At 46.3% G+C, this 21,628-nt stretch overlaps 1 protein-coding gene across 2 annotated transcripts in view; it reads left to right on the top strand.

The window, feature by feature from the left end:
- Positions 1–391: 391 nt before the first annotated feature.
- The window catches only part of CAMTA1 (calmodulin binding transcription activator 1), a 3,643,069-nt gene continuing 3,621,832 nt past the window's right edge, over positions 392–21,628 (top strand). The window contains exons 1-2 of one of the 2 annotated variants that reach the window (XM_069610415.1): positions 20,055–20,174; positions 20,558–20,623. In XM_069610415.1, the coding sequence (XP_069466516.1) occupies positions 20,063–20,174; positions 20,558–20,623 (178 nt within the window). In that variant the 5' untranslated portion in view covers positions 20,055–20,062. Of the gene's footprint in view, positions 673–20,054; positions 20,175–20,557; positions 20,624–21,628 lie in introns of those variants that run through there. The other variant, XM_069610416.1, reaches the window with a different exon arrangement.

Raw genomic sequence — 21,628 nt, 5'->3', positions numbered from 1 at the left:
GCCACAGGACACTGAGAAGAAATGCAGAACGTCTTACTCCTCCTACGCTGGACAGCAGAGACATTAACCATTCCTAGCTACCCACCCCAAGCGTAGTAAATAGCAATCTGGTGCATCTATTGGGCAAAATCCTGTAGGAAGTACTCGCTCAAGCAGCCAATCATTCGGCTAGATTCCTGCCTCCCTCCGAGAATTGTGTGTCTGATTGGACCGTAGTTTAACAGCTACTTCCTTACCGTTGTCCACACGGAATCTTTGTTTGGGGTTGACAGGGCGGGGATTCGAACGTCAGTGGGCGGTAGTCAAACGTCTGACCAACCTCGTCAAAGGAGGCGGGAGGTAGGAGAAGGGGCCGTGCCAACCAATGGAGGCTCTTGACGAGTCAATACTCCCCGTCTGACAGCTCCTTGACGTCACGCTTCTTCAAGGAGCCACCTCTATTCTACCCCGATTTGATTTGTGCGACGTCCATCAGAGGCACAGTCTCCCTACCCGAAAGCCCGGTTGGTGGAGAATGGCATTGTGGGCGGGGTATACTATCCTGAAGGCACACCCACTGCCAGCCCTGCGCGCGTCTGTGTAGCGGATCTGGCGCGCGCCTTGGGGGTACCGGTCGCGAGGAGGAGGATGTGGCGCGCGGAGGGGAAATGGCTGCCGAAAACAAGCCGGAAGGTAAAGGAGGAGAGCGTTGGAATGTTTATCGAGTGCCTGAGAGGGACAGGCATATGTCGAGAGTGTAGAGAAGAGGGTTTGGTGGGACATCATGGCCGTGGAGGCTGGGGAGGCTGTGGTTGGACTCTCACACCCCCTTAGGATACCCCAGCGCGTGGCGGAGCGTATGGGCCCCCTAGGGCTCTGATGGGAATAGTGCTTTGGATTGTGTGGCATGCTGTACACTTAACCTTATGTGTTGAGTGCGCTTGGGATGCAGAAGATAGGGAGCGGTGTAAGAAGACTGGCAACGTTGGAGTGGTGTGTTGGGAGTGAGTGAGTGGGTGCAGGGGGGTGTGAGCGTAGAGCTAGTGACAAAAGTGAAGAAGGTTTGATGACTGGTCGTTTGTGCATGCTTGATAAGTGACGGGCTATTGACCAGAGTATTTGCTGGGGGAGGTGAGAGAAGCGATGTATGGGGGTTAATGCATGGTGGTGTGAGTAAAGAGCTGCTTGCTGTGATTTACGAGGGATGGATATTAAGGTTTTATGTTAGTGACCTAGTGCTTCGGGTGTTGCTACGATTAGTATCGAAATGATCCTGTGGCCTTTTGTGTTGCTGGAGAGAGACTGGGTATATTTAAATGATGAGGGGATATTGGATGTGTGTAAATGTAGCGTGTTTGGGAGGTGTGTGAGTATAGTGACTGTTGGGTGTGTTTTTGCATGAAGATGGGCTGTTTGGGTTGTGTGATAGCGGGAAGAGTGGCAGTTTGGGGTTAGTGTTTGCGGGCAGAGGGGCAGCGTGGGTGTGTGTTTTCGTGCAGGGTGCTGTTTGGGGGTGTTTACATGCAGGGGTGTTTGGGGGCCTGATTGCGCGCAGCTGGGCTGTTTGGGTGGTGTTTGCATGCAGAGGGGCCGGTTGGGGGGTGTGCGCATGCAGAGGGGCTTTTTGGGATGTGTGTGTGTGTACACGTGTGCAGAGGGGTTGTTTCGGATGTGTGTACGTGTGCAGAGGGGCTGTTTTGAATGCGGGTGTGCACGCGTCCAGAGGAGCTGTTTGGTGTGTGTGCACGCGTCCAGAGGAGCTGTTTGGTGTGTGTGCATGCGTCCAGAGGAGCTGTTTGGTGTGTGTGCACGCGTCCAGAGGAGCTGTTTGGTGTGTGTGCGCGTGCAGAGGGGCTGTTTGGGGGTGTGTATGTGCGCGCATGCAGAGGGTGTGCGCGCGTGCAGAGGGTGTGTGTGTGTGTGTGCGTGCGCGTGCAGAGGGGGGGTGTGTGTGTGTGTGTGTGCGCGCGCGTGCAGAGGGGGGTGTGTGTGTGTGTGTGCGTGCAGAGGGTGTGTGTGTGTGTGTGTGCGTGCAGAGGGTGTGTGTGTGTGTGTGCGTGCAGAGGGGTGTGTGTGTGTGTGCGCGCATGCAGAGGGGGTGGGTGTGTGTGTGTGCGCGCATGCAGAGGGTGTGTGTGTGTGTGTGCGCGTGCAGAGGGGGTGGGTGTGTGTGTGTGCGCGCATGCAGAGGGTGTGTGTGTGTGTGTGTGCGCGTGCAGAGGGGGGTGTGTGTGTGTGTGTGCGCGCGTGCAGAGAGGGGGTGTGTGTGTGTGTGCGCGCATGCAGAGAGGGGGTGTGTGTGTGTGCGCGCATGCAGAGGGGGGGTGTGTGTGCGCGCGCGTGCAGAGGGGGGGTGTGTGTGTGTGTGTGTGTGTGCGCGCGCGCGCGTGCAGAGGGGGTGTGTGTGTGCGCGCGCGTGCAGAGGGGGTGTGTGTGTGTGTGCGCGCGCATGAAGAGGGGGGGGTGTGTGCGTGCATGCAGAGGGTGTGTGTGCATGGACAGGGGCTGTTTTGTGTGTGCGCGCGCATGCAGAGTGTGTGTGTGTGCGCGCATGCAGAGTGTGTGTGTGTGCGCGCATGCAGAGTGTGTGTGTGTGCGCGCATGCAGAGTGTGTGTGTGTGCGCGCATGCAGAGTGTGTGTGTGTGTGCGCGCATGCAGAGTGTGTGTGTGTGTGTGCGGGCTTTCGCGCATGCGGAGTGTGTGTGTGTGGGTGCGCGCGCATGCACCTGAGCTGTGTGGGGTGTGTGTGTGTGTGTGTAGCAGTTGTATGTGTAAAGTGAGCAACTTGTCTAGCGTGACTTCTGTCAGTTTGCGGCCTTTTCGCGGTCAGGTCTTATACATGGGGAGGTTTTGGGTTAGTGTGAGCAAAGGCAAAGGCAAGATGCGAAAAAAATACGGTGCTGATATGCACAGATCAGTACCACCAGCTATCTCTGTGTTAGTGATGTTTTAGGAAGTTGTGTTGGGGCACGTGGGGTTTGTGTTGTCACAGGGGAGCACCATGTGTGGTATGATTTGTAGTGCACAGAAAACGTTCACTCTTTGGTCATAGCTTGGTGTCTGTCTTTACCATAGTGGGATGTTATTCCAAGTAAAGTATTGAGTTTGTTTGGGCACTCTTTGAGCAGACCGACTGCTCTGTATGTTTTTGTGTTTTTTCTTGCTGGGGAACGTCTGTAAATTGGTAAAGAGAAGTGTGATGCGTTGTCCATTGTGTGAAAAGGTTGTGTCTCGGAGCAGGTTCAGCATCTCCGGTGAGGTATTCATTGAGTCTGCTAGATGGGTGTGGGCATGTGGCCGTGAATCAGAGGCTTCCTGGCTGAGTGGGTGTGTATGCATGCATGTGAAGCAGGAGATATTAGCTAGCTAGGTGGGTGGATGTGTGTACATGCACAAATCGAGGCTGCTGGTTCGTTGGCTGTGGGCCCCGAAGTGGGGGTGAGGTGGTTTGTGCTTGTATTTATGACATGCAGGGGCGGCTGGATGGGTGTACAAATTGTAAAAATGTGTTGCTGGGTACGTTTGTGTGAGGGCTGAGATCCTGATCTATGAGATGAGACAGTAGTGTAAGTAAAGAGCTTCTTGGAAGAGCGGCGAGGGAATAAATATGGGAACGAGTGTGAATGAAGGATGAATAGCGCACTGATGATAGCAAATATTTGTTCATGTGTCTTGGAAAAAAGCGACGGGCAGTGTTTTAAAGCCATCTGTTAACACTAGACGACTGGCAGTAACCTATTCAAATAGTTGGCGTTAACACTTTATTTTCAAACCAATCAATTTGAGCATTTGAAGACCTGCAAAACAGACTACTTCTTTAAGGTTCACTATTATACTTTTATTTTGTGCGGGTGGTGAGTAGGTTTAATTGGTTGTGCGAGTGGTTGCAGGAACAAGTTGTATTGGGGGAGTGGAGGGATGCTCGCTGGGGTGGAAATTTGGTGCTGCTTATTGGATGGGGATACGAATGAAGAGATTGGTTGCAAGAGGTTAAGTCTTGTTGATTGTAGTTGAAGGGTTTCAAAGGGAGGGTGAAAGTGAAGGGAACTGGTTCGGAGAGTAGTCCAAGCAAAACGCTGATGTGTTGGGTGGGGGGTTAAGTAAAGGGCATTCCAGGGGTGGGGGAGTGGGTGCATGAAGGGCCTGCTGGATGGGTATGTGGTGTAAGTGAACGTCTGCTAAATGTAACTCTTGAGTTGTGGATTAGGAACCTGTTTGCTATTGATTTAAAACTATTATAGATAGCCTGGAGTGGACTTTACTTCCCCGTGTAGTTGCTTTGAATCCAGAGACCTCAAATGCAACCTCTTTCATAACAAATGTTGACATGCTTTTCATTGTTTTGTAGCATGGTAAATCTTCTCCAACTCATGGGGTGCAGTGAGGAACATGCTTGCTCTTGGACTATGTTGAACTGCATTGTGACTCACAAAACGTAAACTCTTTATCGGCATGCGTTGGTTCATTGACCTGCCGCGGAGCCATTGAGGACTGTATACCAGTACCTGTTTATTGGCTTTCAAAATGTTTCAGTTTTTGCTACTATAGAGAGAGTTGTACATTGTAATTGGTATAAATAAACTAGAGGCCTAAACGCTGTGAATTGGTGAGTTATGGAAAAAGGGTTGGTCCAAATTATGGAAAACATATAATAGATTCACATGTCACACTTGTTTAAAAAACCTGAATAAAACACCAATTCCAACATTAACTCATTGGACACCATGTGCCAGTGTTTCACCCTACTTGGCTTTTTTAGGTTAACAAAACAGGCATATAATCTAAGGAAATGAGGACTTGACATGATCTTTAAGGTGTATTGCATACCCAGTCCCGGTTTCATCTTTGGATCTCTCTGTACATGCCTAGTGTCCGAGTAGTCCTCATTAGGATCACTATTGATCTATTATAAGCGTCTTCTAAACAGAGTGGCAGTTTCTTGGAAAGAGGAGTATTTCAAAATATCCTTATTAGGATCACTTGTCCAGAGATTTCAGAAAGCTGAATGGCTTGTTCCTGTAATTGTTTATTTATAAAGTTCCTATACACAGGCAGTGTTTCAAAGCGCTGAAGGAGGGTGGGAACATGGGGGGAGGTGTGGGGGGAACAGTTGCTCGGGCCTTTGAAAATCTGAGTGATAACGGTCTGCACGGAGTAAGTGAACAATGATGCACTTAACAGTTGAGATACAGCAAATGGGCAATAGGACGATTCTGTGGTTTATTCAAGTGCACAATAAGGGGTGAAGGCAAGGGAGAGAACATGCAGACGATCTTCAGGCAGAGATGCATTCAGGTCGTGCAAGTGCAAGACGGTCAGGGAAGGGGGGTCCAAGTGCACCCAGTCGGTAGAGACTGGGATAATTGCGGAGAGAGCTCTCTTGAATTTATTCAGAAGTGCAGTGAGGGGGATGGGGTGCAGGGCCCTGAGGCAAGTGCAAAGAAGACTACCGGGGGGTGGAGGAGCCAGGGACCTGTGAGACTCTTGAGACTCGAGTGAAATGGAGTGTTATGTCGGATGGTGGTTGATGCATTTTAGGTTCACTGAGATCCCAGCATGCTTTGAGGCGCAATATGGGACTCTACACTGTTATAGAAAGATAAGAGAACACTTGGTACTGAATGGGAAACTGGCTCAGTGATATTGTTTCCTCACAATTGGATATATATAAATCTATGTTGAAATGTATTGCTTGCAGTTAACTGAAAATTGAAGGGTTTAAGGTCCCATTAGATTTTCTAAAAGAAATGTGAGCAGGGGTTTCTGGATGAGTAATTATCAGTTCTAAATATAGAGTGCTTGTAAGCAGGATGGGGCACGTGGTTATCCTATAAAGCCATTTGTATGCTAGGATTTCGAAATTCATGAATTAGAATGGTGCCGCCAATTGCACGCTACTTGGAACATTGAGTGAAATGTGCACCCAACCTTTACAAATTTGATAAAACACCTTCAATTATTTGAACGTTGGAATGATACTGGTATAGCACTCATGTTACTTGTATTCGCCATCTTTTCTACACATATTTTATACATTAAAAAGGTGCCCAGTGTATGAGCCATGCCTCTCTCATTCTTGGTTTGTGATCCTCAACTAAGCTGACTGTGCGCTGCTCATCTGTGTGTAAAACACTACTCCTGAATTCGGGCCGCAAAATGCTCTCCCCAGAGACTTATTTTACCATATACATGGGTGAATTACTGCATAACTTGTTCGAGCACATGCCTCGTTGAAGTGATATCTTAATGGTCTGGAACATTGTTTCCTGACCACTGTGTGCTCCTAAAATATTCTAGGGCAACAAGGAACACGCATGGGGAAGTCAATAGCATGTCCGTTAGGTTTATCTGGGTTTCACATTATGGAGTTAGGATAAACGGGTTTCAGATTATGGATTTAGGGTAAACAGCCTGTTGTGCGTTACTTCCTTTTTCTTTAGCTCACTGTTAATAAGGCTGTAATATCTTCAATATGGCGTTCACATTGAAATGCATTTAGACGAGATTATACAGTTTAAGAATAAAATGCTAGTTTGAGCAATTGCCATCGGTTTCCCTCGATGCATCTTGGGGCTGATTCATGGAATTATTTGCGCCAAAAAACGGTGATTTGTGCGCCATTCTGCCCGCAAATCCCTGTTTAACAAATGGGGATTTGTGGGCAGAATGGCGCTAAAATCCCGTTTTTCGGCGCAAATAATTCCATGCATCAGTGTTTTGGAATTCCCCTTGTTAATACAACATTTTCCAATTTGAGATTTTCAAAGTTTGCTCGCATTTGTGGTTGAATCCAAAGTGAGGATTCTTGTTTAATATCCACAAGGGGGTAGTGATGTACTGCCAAATACGCTTGCACAGAAGCATTTGATTTCAGCAAACGTGTTCAATTTACTGATGAAACAAGTGCATTTGCATTTTAAATCCGCACGATATTTGTTTGTAATCGGCATATCTTTAAATTTGACCGGCCGATTTACGTTTCTGTGGATTGTTTTCAATGGGTGGGGTAGAGAGGACGGCAACTCTAAACCTAACGTTGATATCGTCTTGATTGGTGCTTGTTTCCGGCAAATCCGTAATACTCGGTAAAGTTAGTCTGATGTTGCATGCAACATTCATTTGATTCTTTTCTGCTGTTTCCCAGCTTTTCAGGACTGGGAAAAATCTCGAGTTTGTAAAACACAGGCGCCACCGTTGATATATAGATTTGACTTTACAACGAATGTAGTTGGTTGGTGGAAGCCACTGAAGGGTTTGGTCATGGTAGTGACGATATGAACCAATTAGCACAGTCGTTAAATTACGACCACAGGACATCCTAGCTCGTGGAAAAGGCTTCCTCACTTCATAGCCACCTATCAGTGTTCTCACGTTTTACTGGCACCAAACTCTTAGTTCGGGTACAATGAGCCCAAACACGCTTGTGTGGTTTCCGAGTGTTAACTGTTCAGTTCATGTGCGCTTATTCACTCAGCTCTGTCTCACCGGCCATTCTCTTGTTTTTATGAGTTTGGTACATGTTGTTTTTAGTATTTTAGGGTTATTTATTACTAGGCTCCTTGTAATAACTTGAGTATATAATCATATTTTTAACATGTCGCTTTTTTATATTCTCGCGAATCTGCTGCATTGAAGAACCGATAGGAGGGAGATCAGATGTGAGGAGTGGCACACAGCTTCTGAGAGCTTGGCTTTTAACTGAGCCATTGACTTTCCATGGACATGCTAATTGCTAAGGCCATTCCATCTGACTACCTGCCCAGTGCTGGAAGTGTGGGAGGAGGGGGAATGTACTGGGGGAACCCTCTCATCCTTGGAGGGGGCTGTTAAGGGGGCGGGCCGAGGGGCGTGGTCCCAGTCGAGGTCAGCAATACTGTATCTCATCATTGATCCCAACCCAGGTAATTTGCATAAAAGCAAAGAGCATTATGGGATCATAATGTCCAGGATTTTACATTTGAAACAGGTCTTATTGTGATTCAGCAAGAAAACCTTTTGAGTGGATAACGGATCTAGGGCTCTGCAGTTTTAATTTGTCACACTGCTCGCCCTAAGAACAAAATGTTTTACATTCTCTCTATACCAGTCTGGACAGCTAGAACACGTATCTGAGGCTTTGGCTGTTAATGTATTGAGTTGCCCATGCTTGGTCTACTAAAGTGTCTGTTGAAACGTGGCTTGCTCGTGCTCGGGTTCAGGACAGATTGCGCTGGGATTATCCTATAGTTGAGTTGTCACAAGCAACCTGTGCTCCATCGAGCAGACGGCTTTCAGAAGACTCAACAATGCGGCAGTTTTCTGAAAGCTGCCTGCTTGTTGAAGCGCTGGAGTTAGTGCCGGGTGCACCCCCCTGAGTCTGGGGACAGGGCAGCAAGACATGTTATGCCGTAACTCTGCTCCAGCAAGAACCCCGCTCTGTCATATTCCGGCCCATTTCCTGCACTGTACCTCCTCAAAACACACCATCCTGGATCTTTGAGCTAGCAATATCATGCTTTGTCCTGTATGAGGCTTGTCATTGTTATTTCTAAGCAGTCTTCTGAGAGTTAATAGCTTAATTGCAGCTGTACAAGAGCTCCTGGTATCAGGAAAATGCATTGACCAAGTGTGTGTTCTAGCATCTATTCCATGCACTGAACTCACGTTAAAACCAAGCACTGGCATGGGTTTTGGCTTGTGTTTAGGTACTAGGCATTTTCCAGGCACTGACATCGTATGGCCGTTTATTTTCACCAGTTTCCATCTGTTGTCATCTTGTGACCGACTATTACCATTGCTGCATTGCCTACCCCATGCCAACACAAAAACACAATGGGCTTCATTACAAGTCAGCCGGTCCAGAAACAATGGTGGTGGTAAATCCGCTTCCACCGTTGTTTCCGGACTGGATGATACTGAGTCCTGCAGGCGGGAGGTGTCACTCCCACCAAGTGTGACTTGGCGCTATTAACACCACTCGCCTGTAGGCGGATATGGAAATACCGGCTCCGTCATAGACGGAGCCAGTGTTTCCATGGTCCCCATCCCCATGGAGTCGTATGGGACTCCATGGGAATGGGGATTTATAGTATTCTGCCTCTGGAATTACTGGGTGACCGTGTTTGTAATGCCTCGGTGATTCCGGCAATCACGGAGGCGGAATGGTATTAGCGGTCCAGCGGCTACCGCCGGACTGGTAATGAGGCCCATTGCCTGTTTAGACTTGGACTTGCAAAGATGTACTGCTTCTCTTGTGAGGAGGAGCACTTCCTGGCCCTAGTCGCGCCTCCATTGACAAGCAATGGAGGAAATGAGTGTTGGTTTCTGCATTAGATCTCCTATGGAGACCTGGCTGGGGTGTGTGTGCGTGTATATAATATCCTCCCGTCCAATCTAGTGATAAAGGACTGGGGCACGTCTGGTGCTGCAGTAACCAATTTTAGGCGACAGCCGGGCGCTGCTGCAGTAACAAATTCTAGGCGAAAGCCGGGGGGGGTCGAGGGGCATGAGCTGAGGAGCTTGAGGACACCATTTTGTCCCTAAACACATTAAATCTGCTCCATTGTAAGTGGCATTTCACGAGTAGTGTGAACAGAATCACTTCTAAGGACTCCTTATGTTGTCTGGTAAGACATAGGACTAATTTTCCAAGTCTTTGTGCTGTAAATTAAGTGCAAAACCGAAGTGTAAGCCTGTATGCCCCACTTCAGTGCAGGCTAAGGGGGGGGGGGGGAGTACGTTTTCTCCGCCACTTCTCGTTTGTAAAACCACTTGATTAACGACCGAGGCAATTTTCGTGGTGGTGTAAAACCTGTCATGATCTCTGCTTCCAAAAGGTCAGAGTTTTCCCAACTCCCTTGGAAGCAGATCCATAACCCAGGTTCCGAGTGCCAACCAGTCCCAATTGGGACCTTTTGGACCCAGTCCTGGCGCCAGTGGCACCAGGCTCATAAATATGCCCAGTCCCAGCGCTGGAAGCGCCGGGCTCATAATGCTTAGGTGGACTTACCTGCAGCAGACCATGCTGCTTACTTGCCTGCCAGTTGAGCCTCTGATCCTCTTCTGTTTGGAACTACTTTTCCTGTTGGGTGGGGCAGGAGCCACTCCCTAGGTTCAGAACACTGGAACTCTTCTGGAAAGCAGGAACTCTTTTCTTACCTAGGCGTGGCTGTGGAAGGAGACACCTAATCACGACAGGAGGCTATTTAAACCACACCCGATGGATGAATCTTGCTTTGCGTTATTCTGCATCCTCTGCAGCAGAACGCTCATCGTGTCTTCTGCATCTGATCCTGGGCCTAAGGAAAAAGGCTTACCATCCTGAATCCAGTCTTCAGCAACACCTATAAAGACAAGAAAGAACAGGTTAGCATTAAGGTCTTCAGTGACAGCGTTTCACTTACCTGGTCCATCGGCTGTCACCAACGCCTCACGCTGCATTCCGGCATCTGAAAGACAAAGGCTTACCTACTCTTTGTGCGCTCCGGAGGTCTTCGCACTGCATTCCGGCATCTGAAAGACAAAAGCTTACCAGCTCTTCGCACGCTCCGGAGGCCTTCGGCGCTGCATCCCGCATCTGAAAGACAAAACAAGGTGCGTTTAAAGACATTGGAGAACTTTAATACTCACGTGCCATTACTCCTTTCCACATCTAACCCAGCGGGTATTCCGGCACCCTGCAGCCGCTCCGAACTTGTATCTGCAAAATAAAAAGACAGTTAGAGCGCATCGTGAAGCAGGCAACAAGCGCTTACTTACGTGCTTCCAGGCGCTTCTATTCATCACACAGGCTCCATCTTCAACTCACTTCAGCCCGCCATCCGCCATCGCCGGAACCCTGCAAAACAAGAGACATCATTACTAAAGACTTTAAAGACATTAGAATTACTCGAAACTTACCGTTCGTGCAGTAAACGACGGACAGCAGTCCTCTGAAGTTAAGAGGCCTGCTCCCCTTATCCAGTGAAGAAACTCGTTACAGCACCCTGCCTCGAGGCAGATGGAGAGCACGGCGTTCACTTACCTAAGGTGAGAGCGTTAACCTTTGGGGTTCTACAGGAGAAGAGAAAGGGAAGAAGAGAGAGACATTCAATAACCCAGTTCATTAATCCCACATTTTCTATCTGCAGACATCTTACCCTTCGAGCCAGACATACAGTGCACAGAGGTCCAGCCCAAAGAGCCAGCCGTGTGTTACACATCACCTTTGAAGATACGGTATACGCCCAGTCAAGACCGGCGCCTCTACGGGAATCAGGTGAGCGTTACAGAACGCAAAGCCTACCGCAAAACTCCCGTCCAGGCGCTATGGAAACCTCGGATACCGACCAGCTAGCCCAGTTACTTGGGGAACTAAGGGCAGAAGTGCATGCAGCCCGTCAGGAAACAAACGCTCTAAGAAGGGAACTGATTATTTCCAAGGAGCGAACAGATGATCTCGCTAGACAATTGCTACAGTCACAAGCCGGACAGACCACGTTACCCGCATCTGGGGGAAATCTTCCTTCTACATCCTCTATGAATCCAGTGCAGATCAACCTACCTGGGAATGTACCTCTGGCTCCGCCCGAACGATTTTCTGGTGACCCAAAGAGGTTTGCAGTATTTATCAATCAGTGCTGGTTGCATTTCTTATGCCGGCCAGCAGCCTTTCCAACTGATCAAGCTAAAGTAGCTTTCGTGCTTTCGTACCTTAGTGGCAATGCGGCAGACTGGTCGATCCCTCTAGTAAATCAAGATGATCCGGTCCTCCATGATTTTCAAGCTTTTCAGCTCAGTATGGAAAAACTGTTCGCAAGACATTCACAGGGGCAGGCCTTGGACAATGAGCTTCTTTCGTTGCGACAAGGTAATCAAGACCTTTTGGCTTATATTGCGTCTTTCAACAGACTGATAGTGGAAACTCAATGGCCTGAGGACAAAAGGATTACGCTGTTTTATAGAGGTCTACGTGGAGAGCTCAAAGATGTGTTAGCCCAAGTAGTGAATCCCCCACAAGATTGTTCGGACTATATAGACTTAGTCGTTCAAATAGATCACAGACTGCAGAACAGGAAGGCCGATCGTTCCAAGTTTGATGCTCGAGTATTTTCCAAACCGCCAACTCCTTCCAAAGGAGTAGACTCCGTAGAACCCATGCAAATAGGGGGCCTGAAAGGTCCTCTAACACAAAAGGAGCGGGAAAGGAGAAAACAGTTGCAATTATGCCTCTATTGCGGAAACTCAGGGCACTTTCTTCGAGACTGTCCGGTGAAACCTGCCAAGAAGGCAGTAGGAGCTGCAGTTACCAAAGTTACAAACTCTGAGCAGGGAAACGACCTCGCCCGACAAGAATAGAGGTCCTCTTGCCGAGCGTGAAAACCAGTTCCGTGACCTCGCATTTCGTGATACCTATGGTCCTCATTAGCCCTGATAATCCGGATCGATTACATGCAATTGAAGCTTACGTCGACAGCGGTGCCATCGGCAATTATGTGGATCATGAAATGGTTTTGAGGATGAATCTAACTCTTTGTCCCAAGGCTGTAAAGGACGTCATTACTACGGTGGATGGAACGGAGATAGCCTCCGGACCAGTAACGCATACCACTCAAGAAGTGACGCTAGTAAGTCAAGATGGACACCATGAGAAGATCGTGTTCGATGCGATCAAGGCTCCTCAGTTTCAGATTATTCTAGGAATACCTTGGTTAGAGAAACACAATCCTCTGATCGATTGGCGAGCAAGAACGGTCCAGTTTCCAGAATGTGTCTCTACTTGTCACCCTCCACCTGGTGTTGCACTGGCAGCAATTTCTTCAGAGACTCCCCAGTTACCTCCCGAATACCAAGATGTTTTCCGGAAGGACCAGGCTAACTCTCTACCTCCTCATAGGTCTTATGACTGCCAGATAGACCTGATACCTGGATCTACTCCTCCTTGTAGTAGAATTAATGCCCTCACCGAGCCCGAGAACCTTCACCTTCGACAATACCTGGATCGATACCTGGCAAATGGGTTTATTCGTCCTTCCAAGTCCCCTGCTTCTTCAGCTTTGTTCTTCGTTCCAAAAAAGGAAGGAGACCTTAGAACTTGTGTATCGCTCCCTGAACCAGATCACCGTCAAGAATAGATATCCGTTACCTTTGATCCCTGAACTCCTGGACCAAGTCAGAAAAGCATGCATATATACAAAGCTGGATCTTAGAGGAGCCTACCACTTGGTACGAGTAAAAGAGGGCGATGAATGGAAGACGGCCTTCCGCACCAAATATGGGCTATTTGAATATCAGGTCATGCCCTTCGGACTTTGCAATGCCCCGGCCGCCTTTCAATATTTTATGAACGATGTCCTCAGAGAGCTCATAGATGTGTGTGTTGTGGTTTACATTGACGACATCCTCGTTTATTCTTCATCGGAATCTGAACATCGGAAACACGTGAAAATGGTCCTCGAAAGATTGCGTCAACACAAACTTTTCGCTAAGTTGGAAAAATGTGTTTTCAACGTGACTGAAGTTGAATTCTTGGGATTCATATTATCACCTGGCGGAGTGCGTATGGATTCAAAGAAGGTCGATGCAGTTCTCAAATGGCCATCACCATCCTCCGTAAAAGGTGTGCAAAGCATGTTAGGCTTCGCTAACTTTTACCGCAGGTTTATCCCCGAATTTTCTCGAATAGTCCAGCCCATCACTGCCTTATTAAAGAAAAACAAACGTTTTGAATGGTCTACCGAGGCGGAACAAGCTTTCCAGGATTTGAAGACTAAATTTATCTCTGCACCAATCTTAAAACACCCTCGCCCCGAACTCCCCTACATCGTGGAAACTGATGCTTCAAGCCTTGCCATGGGGGCAGTTCTATCACAAAAGGACCCGGTAACCAATCAGTTGCATCCCGTGGCATTTTGGTCCCGCAAATTCTCGCCTCCTGAAATCAATTACACGATTACTGACAAGGAACTTCTGGCTATCAAGTCTGCCTTTAAGGCTTGGCGGCATTATCTGCTGGGGGCCCGACACACCGTTACTGTGATTACGGATCACCGAAACCTGCAATATTTGAAAACCGCAAAAGCCCAATCCTCTAGACAACTCCGTTGGGCATTATTCTTTGCCGAGTTTGACTTCATAATTACCTATCGACCTGGTACAAAAAACGGTAAAGCTGATGCCCTTTCTCGGATGGGAGTGGAAGAACACTTGATCAACCCTAAACCTGTACCAATCATTCCCGAACAAAGAATTCTGGGTGTAATCGCCACACAATCCATAGAGGAAGTTAAGGATAAAGCCAGGCAACTTGTAACTCCAGCAGATATACAGAATTGGCATCTGCAGGGAAAGGACTTTGCAGTAAAGGACAACTTATTGTATTTCCAAGAACGATTATACCTGCCCAGCACAGATTTACAGAAAAAAGTAATCTCTTGTTATCACGATTCTTTAATGGAAGGACATCCCGGTATGGCCAAGACCTCAGAAAAGATCAAGCGCTACTTCTGGTGGCCGTCTTGGAAAAAAGATATCAGACTTTATAATGTCCTGTGGAGTATGCGCCCAAAACAAGAGTCAAAAGGAAAGACCAGCAGGCCTCTTACGCCCTATTGACATCCCACCTCGCCCTTGGCATACGCTTTCTATGGACTTCATCACCGATCTACCTCCATGCTCCGGATATAATACGATTCTAGTAATCGTGGACTTATTCTCCAAGATGGCGCATTTTATTCCGCTCAAAGGCTTGCCAACAGCAGCAACTCTGGCCCGAGAATTTCTCGAAAACATCGTCCGACTGCACGGTTTTCCTTCGGTTCTAATTTCGGATCGAGGTAGTCAATTTATTTCTCATTTTTGGCGAAGTTGCTGTCGGTCGGCTCAAATTGTTGTGAGACTATCGACCAGTCACCACCCTCAGACCGACGGACAAACCGAGAGGACCAATCAAACTCTGGAACAGTATTTACGCTGCATGCTGCAACAAACTGAAAAAACTTGGAAAGACATCCTTTGGATAGCCGAATATGCCTACAATAACTCTGTCCATTCGGGAACTGGGAAAACCCTGTTTTTTCTTTTATACGGCAGTCACCCTCGAACCTCGGAGTTGGATCCCCTCCAAGATCTTGAAACACCAGCAGTAGACTACCTGCATTCTACAATCACCCAAGCCTTTGAGGAAGCTGTTTCTCACCTTCAAAGGGCTAAAGAACAATACAAGAAAGGAGCAGATCAACATCGGAAGGAAGCCCCTCAATATCAAGTAGGGGATCAAGTCTGGTTATCCACCAAATATCTACCTCTAAAAGGGCCACGCACATTCAACCCAAGATACCTTGGTCCCTATTCCATCACTACCATAGTATCCCGGGAGGATAGCTCAGCGGCAGCGTGCGCGTCTTGGAAGCAAGACGACACGTAGCAACAACAGGTTCGATCCCCGGGTCCGCGCTTAGAAACCTTTGGGTGTTTAAGCGCGTTATAAATACGTAACTAAGAAAAAAAAAAAAACACACACACACAATTACGCAACTAAGAAAAACAAAAAAGACAATTCCTGTAACAGCGCCTCGATGCCTGCGGGCTGTGTGAGCGCTTTATAAATGTGAAATAAAAATAAATAAACCCAGTAGCGGTCAAGTTGGACTTGCCCCTGCACATGAAGATACATCCGGTCTTCCACGTCTCTCTATTAAAACCCGTGCAACCTCAAACCCGACTAACTAAATCTCCAAAACCCATCCTAGTTGATGGAGAACTCGAGTTTGAAGTCAAAAGCATTCTGGACTCCAAGATCTCCAAATCTAAATTATTTTACCTAATTGACTGGAAAGGCTACGGCCCCCAAGAGAGATCCTGGGAACCTGCTGAATATGTCCACGCTCCTCGCCTAATCAAAAGATTTCACCGAACATTTCCTGACAAGCCAAAACCCCCGGAGAAGCCCGGTTTGGGAGGGGCCTTGAGGGGGGGTACTGTCATGATCTCTGCTTCCAAAAGGTCAGGGTTTTCCCAACTCCCTTGGAAGCAGATCCATAACCCAGGTTCCGAGTGCCAACCAGTCCCAATTGGGACCTTTTGGACCCAGTCCTGGCGCCAGTGGCACCAGGCTCATAAATATGCCCAGTCCCAGCGCTGGAAGCGCCGGGCTCATAATGCTTGGGTGGACTTACCTGCAGCAGACCATGCTGCTTACTTGCCTGCCAGTTGAGCCTCTGATCCTCTTCTGTTTGGAACTACTTTTCCTGTTGGGTGGGGCAGGAGCCACTCCCTAGGTTCAGAACACTGGAACTCTTCTGGAAAGCAGGAACTCTTTTCTTACCTAGGCGTGGCTGTGGAAGGAGACACCTAAGCACGACAGGAGGCTATTTAAACCACACCCGATGGATGAATCTTGCTTTGCGTTATTCTGCATCCTCTGCAGCAGAACGCTCATCGTGTCTTCTGCATCTGATCCTGGGCCTAAGGAAAAAGGCTTACCATCCTGAATCCAGTCTTCAGCAACACCTATAAAGACAAGAAAGAACAGGTTAGCATTACGGTCTTCAGTGACAGCGCTTCACTTACCTGGTCCATCGGCTGTCACCAACGCCTCGCGCTGCATTCCGGCATCTGAAAGACAAAGGCTTACCTACTCTTGTGCACTCCGGAGGTCTTCGCACTGCATTCCGGCATCTGAAAGACAAAAGCTTACCAGCTCTTCGCACGCTCCGGAGGCCTTCGGCGCTGCATCCCGCATCTGAAAGACAAAACAAGGTGCGTTTAAAGACATTGGAGAACTTTAATACTCACGTGCCATTACTCCTTTCCACATCTAACCCAGTGGGTATTCCGGCACCCTGCAGCCGCTCCGAACTTGTATCTGCAAAATAAAAAGACAGAGCGCATCGTGAAGCAGGCAACAAGCGCTTACTTACGTGCTTCCAGGCGCTTCCATTCATCACACGGGCTCCATCTTCAACTCACTTCAGCCCGTCATCAGCCATCGCCTGCAAAAACAAGAAGACATCATTACTAAAGACTTTTAAAGACATTAGAATTACTCGAAACTTACCGTTCGTGCAGTAAACTACGGACAGCAGTCCTCTGAAGTCAAGAGGCCTGCTCCCCTTATCCAGTGAAGAAACTGGTTACAGCACCCTGCCCCGAGGCAGATGGAGAGCACGGCGTTCACTTACCTAAGGTGAGAGCGTTAACCTTTGGGGTTCTACAGGAGAAGAGAAAGGGAAGAAGAGAGAGACCTTCAATAACCCAGTTCATTAATCCCATATTTTCTATCTGCAGACATCTTACCCTTCGAGTCAGACATACAGTGCACAGAGGTCCAGCCCAAAGAGCCAGCCGTGTGTTACACATCACCTTTGAAGATACGGTATACGCCCAGTCAAGACCGGCGCCTCTACGGGAATCAGGTAAGCGTTACAAAACCAATGGATTTATGGGGCATCCGACTGTATTTTTGCACCAGCTTAAAGCAGGTGGATTGCACATGAATGCATTGTAAATGCTGCCTGGAGGTGGCATTTACACTTCTGCAAAACTGAGTGCAAAAACGAGGCATGAATTTTTCCAGCTTGATATGCTTATGCTTGTATTGCTTTCCCACTTCTCACCTCATCCTCCCCAAACGGTTTGTCCTATTTTATAACTTTAAACATACATTTTTTAAATTTTTTTTTTTTTTTACCTCACCGCAGTTCATGATGAGATTATATACCCTGGGCGGTCGCAATGCGCCTTATCTTCCGACGCGGGCTAGGCGCTGTGTAAGAAAACTACAGTGGTGAACAGCAATGGCGCAGTACACGTGCTATATACATAATTTTTGCAAGCAAGGTACCTAACAAAGCTTCACACACAATGTGTGGCCCAATGAGATGATGACATTTTCCTAGGATCACATCCTTTGGTTAAGCAATGAAGACTGGATTTGAACTTTTAGATGGTACTTATATTTGCCTTGATTTTCAAGAACTGCAATTCTAATTTGTTCTAGAGTTTAATTGCAAATTTCAGAAATCGGAGAACTGACAATATATACATACTTCTAATGAGCAAAAAGTGTATGATTAAAATTGTACACGAAATCTTTTTAAAGATGTTTTACTTGACTCACTTTAATTGTCTTGGAAGAAGGCACAGACATTTCATATGCACATGCCCATTACCCCGATAACATGGTGATAACCAAGGTCTTGACTCAGTCCTTATGTTGCCTTTGTTAAGGTGCCTGGAATGCCTCTGAAAAGCAGTTTATCTTCATATTATTGTCAAAACCCAGGACACAGTGTTGTCTGGTGCTGTTGCGGGTGGAAGCCTTGGTTTTATTTAACTTCATTTCCTGCGGCGTATATGTTGTGGTCAACTACTTGGGCCCATAAGTGGCCAAAGTACAGCTTCTACGCCCAAATAAAAGGTGCGGGCTGTACTGTAGCTGGAGTGCCGCTCGGGCTCGAACCTCTTTACTGCTGCAGTGGCGCTTAATTTCAAGTACTCTTTTAGGTTAGCTTTGCTGTTTGCATGTGCTGGCTTTAACAGCCTTTGACTTTCTTTGCCGTGTTAAGTCACGCACGTCGTTAACCCGGCAACTGGTCTGGCACACAGGTACCCATATTGCAAATGCTGGACAAATTGCATAAAGCAATTTTCTTTTTAGCCGATATATTCGTGTCCTGGCAGAAAATCCCACGTCCTGATCTTTTTGAGGGTAAGAATAGTGTCTTTTTTATTTATGTTTTTGGAGATACCTTCTGCACACACATTATACTCACAATAGCAATTAAGAATGTATTTTAGGGTGCGGCTATATTTGCCAAGCTAGTACCACTCAGTGGGTAGAAGTCACCCCTCACTTCACGCAAAATATATAAAGTTGAGTTTCTCGCAGTTCAGAAAACGGTCTTTTAAGAGCCTAGTCGTAGATCAGGGCCTGCTACTGGCCAGATGTTTTGGACTACAACGCTGATGATCCCTCACCATAGACTTTGATGGCTAGGGAGCTATATTAATTACAACGCATCTATTGAGCCAAACTTTGCAGACCTCTGTTTTCGATGGAAGAAATCGACACGTGTTAAACTGTCTCAGATAAAAGGTCATTTCGTGGATGAACATTTTTTTTTTAATTTTTTTATTGGTATTTATAATGCACCTATAAAAAATGTTTCAAGGCACAAATACTGTGCCTTGTTGCTTTATACTGTGCATTGTTACCACCCAGGGGCAGTCTCCAGGCACTCTATACTAATACTGGTGGACTCAGACACTTGTATATCTATATAAAGGGAAGAATAATGAGCTTCTTACGACGGGGTGAGTTCCAGTGACATGAAATGGAAGCCACCCAGGTCATGGAATGGTAGACCTCCGGTCTTGATGGCAGAGCGTCCTATTTTTAATTGCTGTTGGATACATTTTGCAGCAATCGTGTTCTCTCATGGCCATAGAGGGATAACCTCATGACCAATAATGAAACCTCTTTTATGAACTTCTAATACATTGTTGCACCAGGGCTCAAAATTTCCACTAGCCATTGGCTAGTGATATTTAATACTTGGTGAATCAAAACAATTGTGTGTTGCATGTATGTATAGAATTGAGATGGCGAGTGACTTGGTATGACTGGCTAGTACCTATTGAGCACCCTTTTGCACCATCTTAACACAACTTAATTATTTTTAGCTAGTCTTTCCTTTGGGTGACGTACTGACTTTATGGGCCTCGGTCTAAATTTTGAAGACTGAACTATCGAGTTATGTCATAGATTTTGTGCACCCCATTGGTAATATTACCATGGCCATGTAAATATTGTCTTGCACACTTATTTCTTTTTTGGTTCTTACACTGCCCCTAGGTCTGAGTTTGTCACGTTTATCCCGATGAATCCCAACTAAGCTTCCTGATTTTACCTGTTTATTAGTACATTAATAGTCCTGGTGTGGCTTGGCAGGCAGCCAGAATTGTGGCATGCTTTAATATACTTTAACGTTTATTATGGGGTTTTATTTCAGCTGTGCCAGTTTGTTTTTGGTCTGGTTTATTTACTTTTTTTGTTATCAAATTGCTATAAACTGTTTTTTATATATTTTTTCTTGTCATATTCAGTTTGCTGGCGGTTTCTTCATGACATGGAATCTCTTCTCTAAAGTTTCCGATGGCCTAAATGAACCCCTTTTGTGCCATCTGGAGGTTTTATTTTGGAAGCCCATGGATGTCCAAACTTGGGACTGGAAGGGTATTTTAAATATTTTTAATACTAAATTAGTCATCACTTACAAGATTTGCATATAGACTAAGGCGTTTTGTCTTTGCATTGAATCTCAACTTGTTTGTGTGCCTCTCTCTCGCACTATTAAAACATTCAATCAAAACGTATATTTAAGGATTTTTGCATTGCATAAAAGTTATTAGTAGTAATTTGGTCCAAATCGGTACCTGCGAAAATTCTTGTGGGTACACCGAGTCTTGATACACATAAGTTGAACGGGAAAGCAAAATGGAGCATGTTTTTGCAGGTATTTCTGTTGAAACTTCGAGTTAAACTTGCTTGCGTTTTCTTGGGAGTCTTGCTTTTTCAGAGCTTAAAGTATCTTTCTCTTGTGTCTTTGTCTTTCACAGTGGAGGATCAAGTGCCTCTCTGTTTCGAATTCTGTCCTGTTAAACTGAGTGAAGAACCTGGTCTCTGTGAGTTTCCTCTATTGTGTGCATCAGCCAGTCTTTTAAAGCTCCAGTTTTTGCGCAGATATCAGACTGTCCAGCCTAATCGAGGACCTTGTTCGGTCATAATGTTAAATATGCTGTTTTATTTAAAGCATTTTTGCCACAGCCTCGCGGGTCTAAAACCTAATGCATAATGGGTGTTCAGATTACCTAGCTAAATTGTTTCATTTTAACTATCTTGGAGGGTTATTTCCTTAGTTGAACTGCTGGTTTATTAGATTGGGCCTAGCTGGTCATATTTATAGTTGGACATTTATCATCATTTTATTTTTGAGGGATTGCTGAAGTAGGTTTTTGTTTTTAACACTTTGTTTCCCTGTGCCAAGCATTCAGAAAATTGCCTTCATGTTGTTCTGTAGCCATTGTATGCAACTTTTTTGTGCACTCTGTATGTATTTCCAGAATGATTCCGTTTAGTGGTAATTCTTCCTTCCATCTCTCGTTTTTATGGCTTGCAGCTCTATCCATATTTCATGATTATAAAGCATTATGTTGACGATAGTTACACAACAAATGTTAAAAAGATGCACAAGGTAATCGTTTGGCCAAAACAATATGAAAACTAGCCAAGACAATATGCAAACTAGTGAGGATAAGGACTCTTTACACTGTTTACTATGACTGCCAAAATCTTTTACATGTACATGTTTAACGTGAAGCAAGTAATCCTGAAAATGTGTATCTTTTTAAAGCATTATGTTGTAGTTTTGTAATAGGAAAGAAGTTTGCAATGTGGGCTGTATGTCTTGCTTGGGGAAAAGGCAGTGGGTGTCTTGTGCTCAAAATTGTGGCTATGGGCAGTGAGAAGGAACGTGGTTAGGTGCGGATGTCTTGAACGTTGAATTCTGGATGCAGGAAAGTTGGTTGAGTCTGAACCGGTCTAAAACAGAATTCCTCTGTTGCTACCAAACTATTGTAATTTTTTTTGTTTCCCCACTACCCATGGCTATCGTGCAAACTTAATCATTA

This window comes from Ambystoma mexicanum, chromosome 8 (genome assembly GCF_040938575.1).
Source record: "Ambystoma mexicanum isolate Mex_15411 chromosome 8, UKY_AmexF1_1, whole genome shotgun sequence".
Classification (NCBI taxonomy): domain Eukaryota; kingdom Metazoa; phylum Chordata; class Amphibia; order Caudata; family Ambystomatidae; genus Ambystoma; species Ambystoma mexicanum.
Note: the sequence above shows the minus strand (reverse complement) of the source record. Positions and strands in the feature narration are given on the sequence as shown.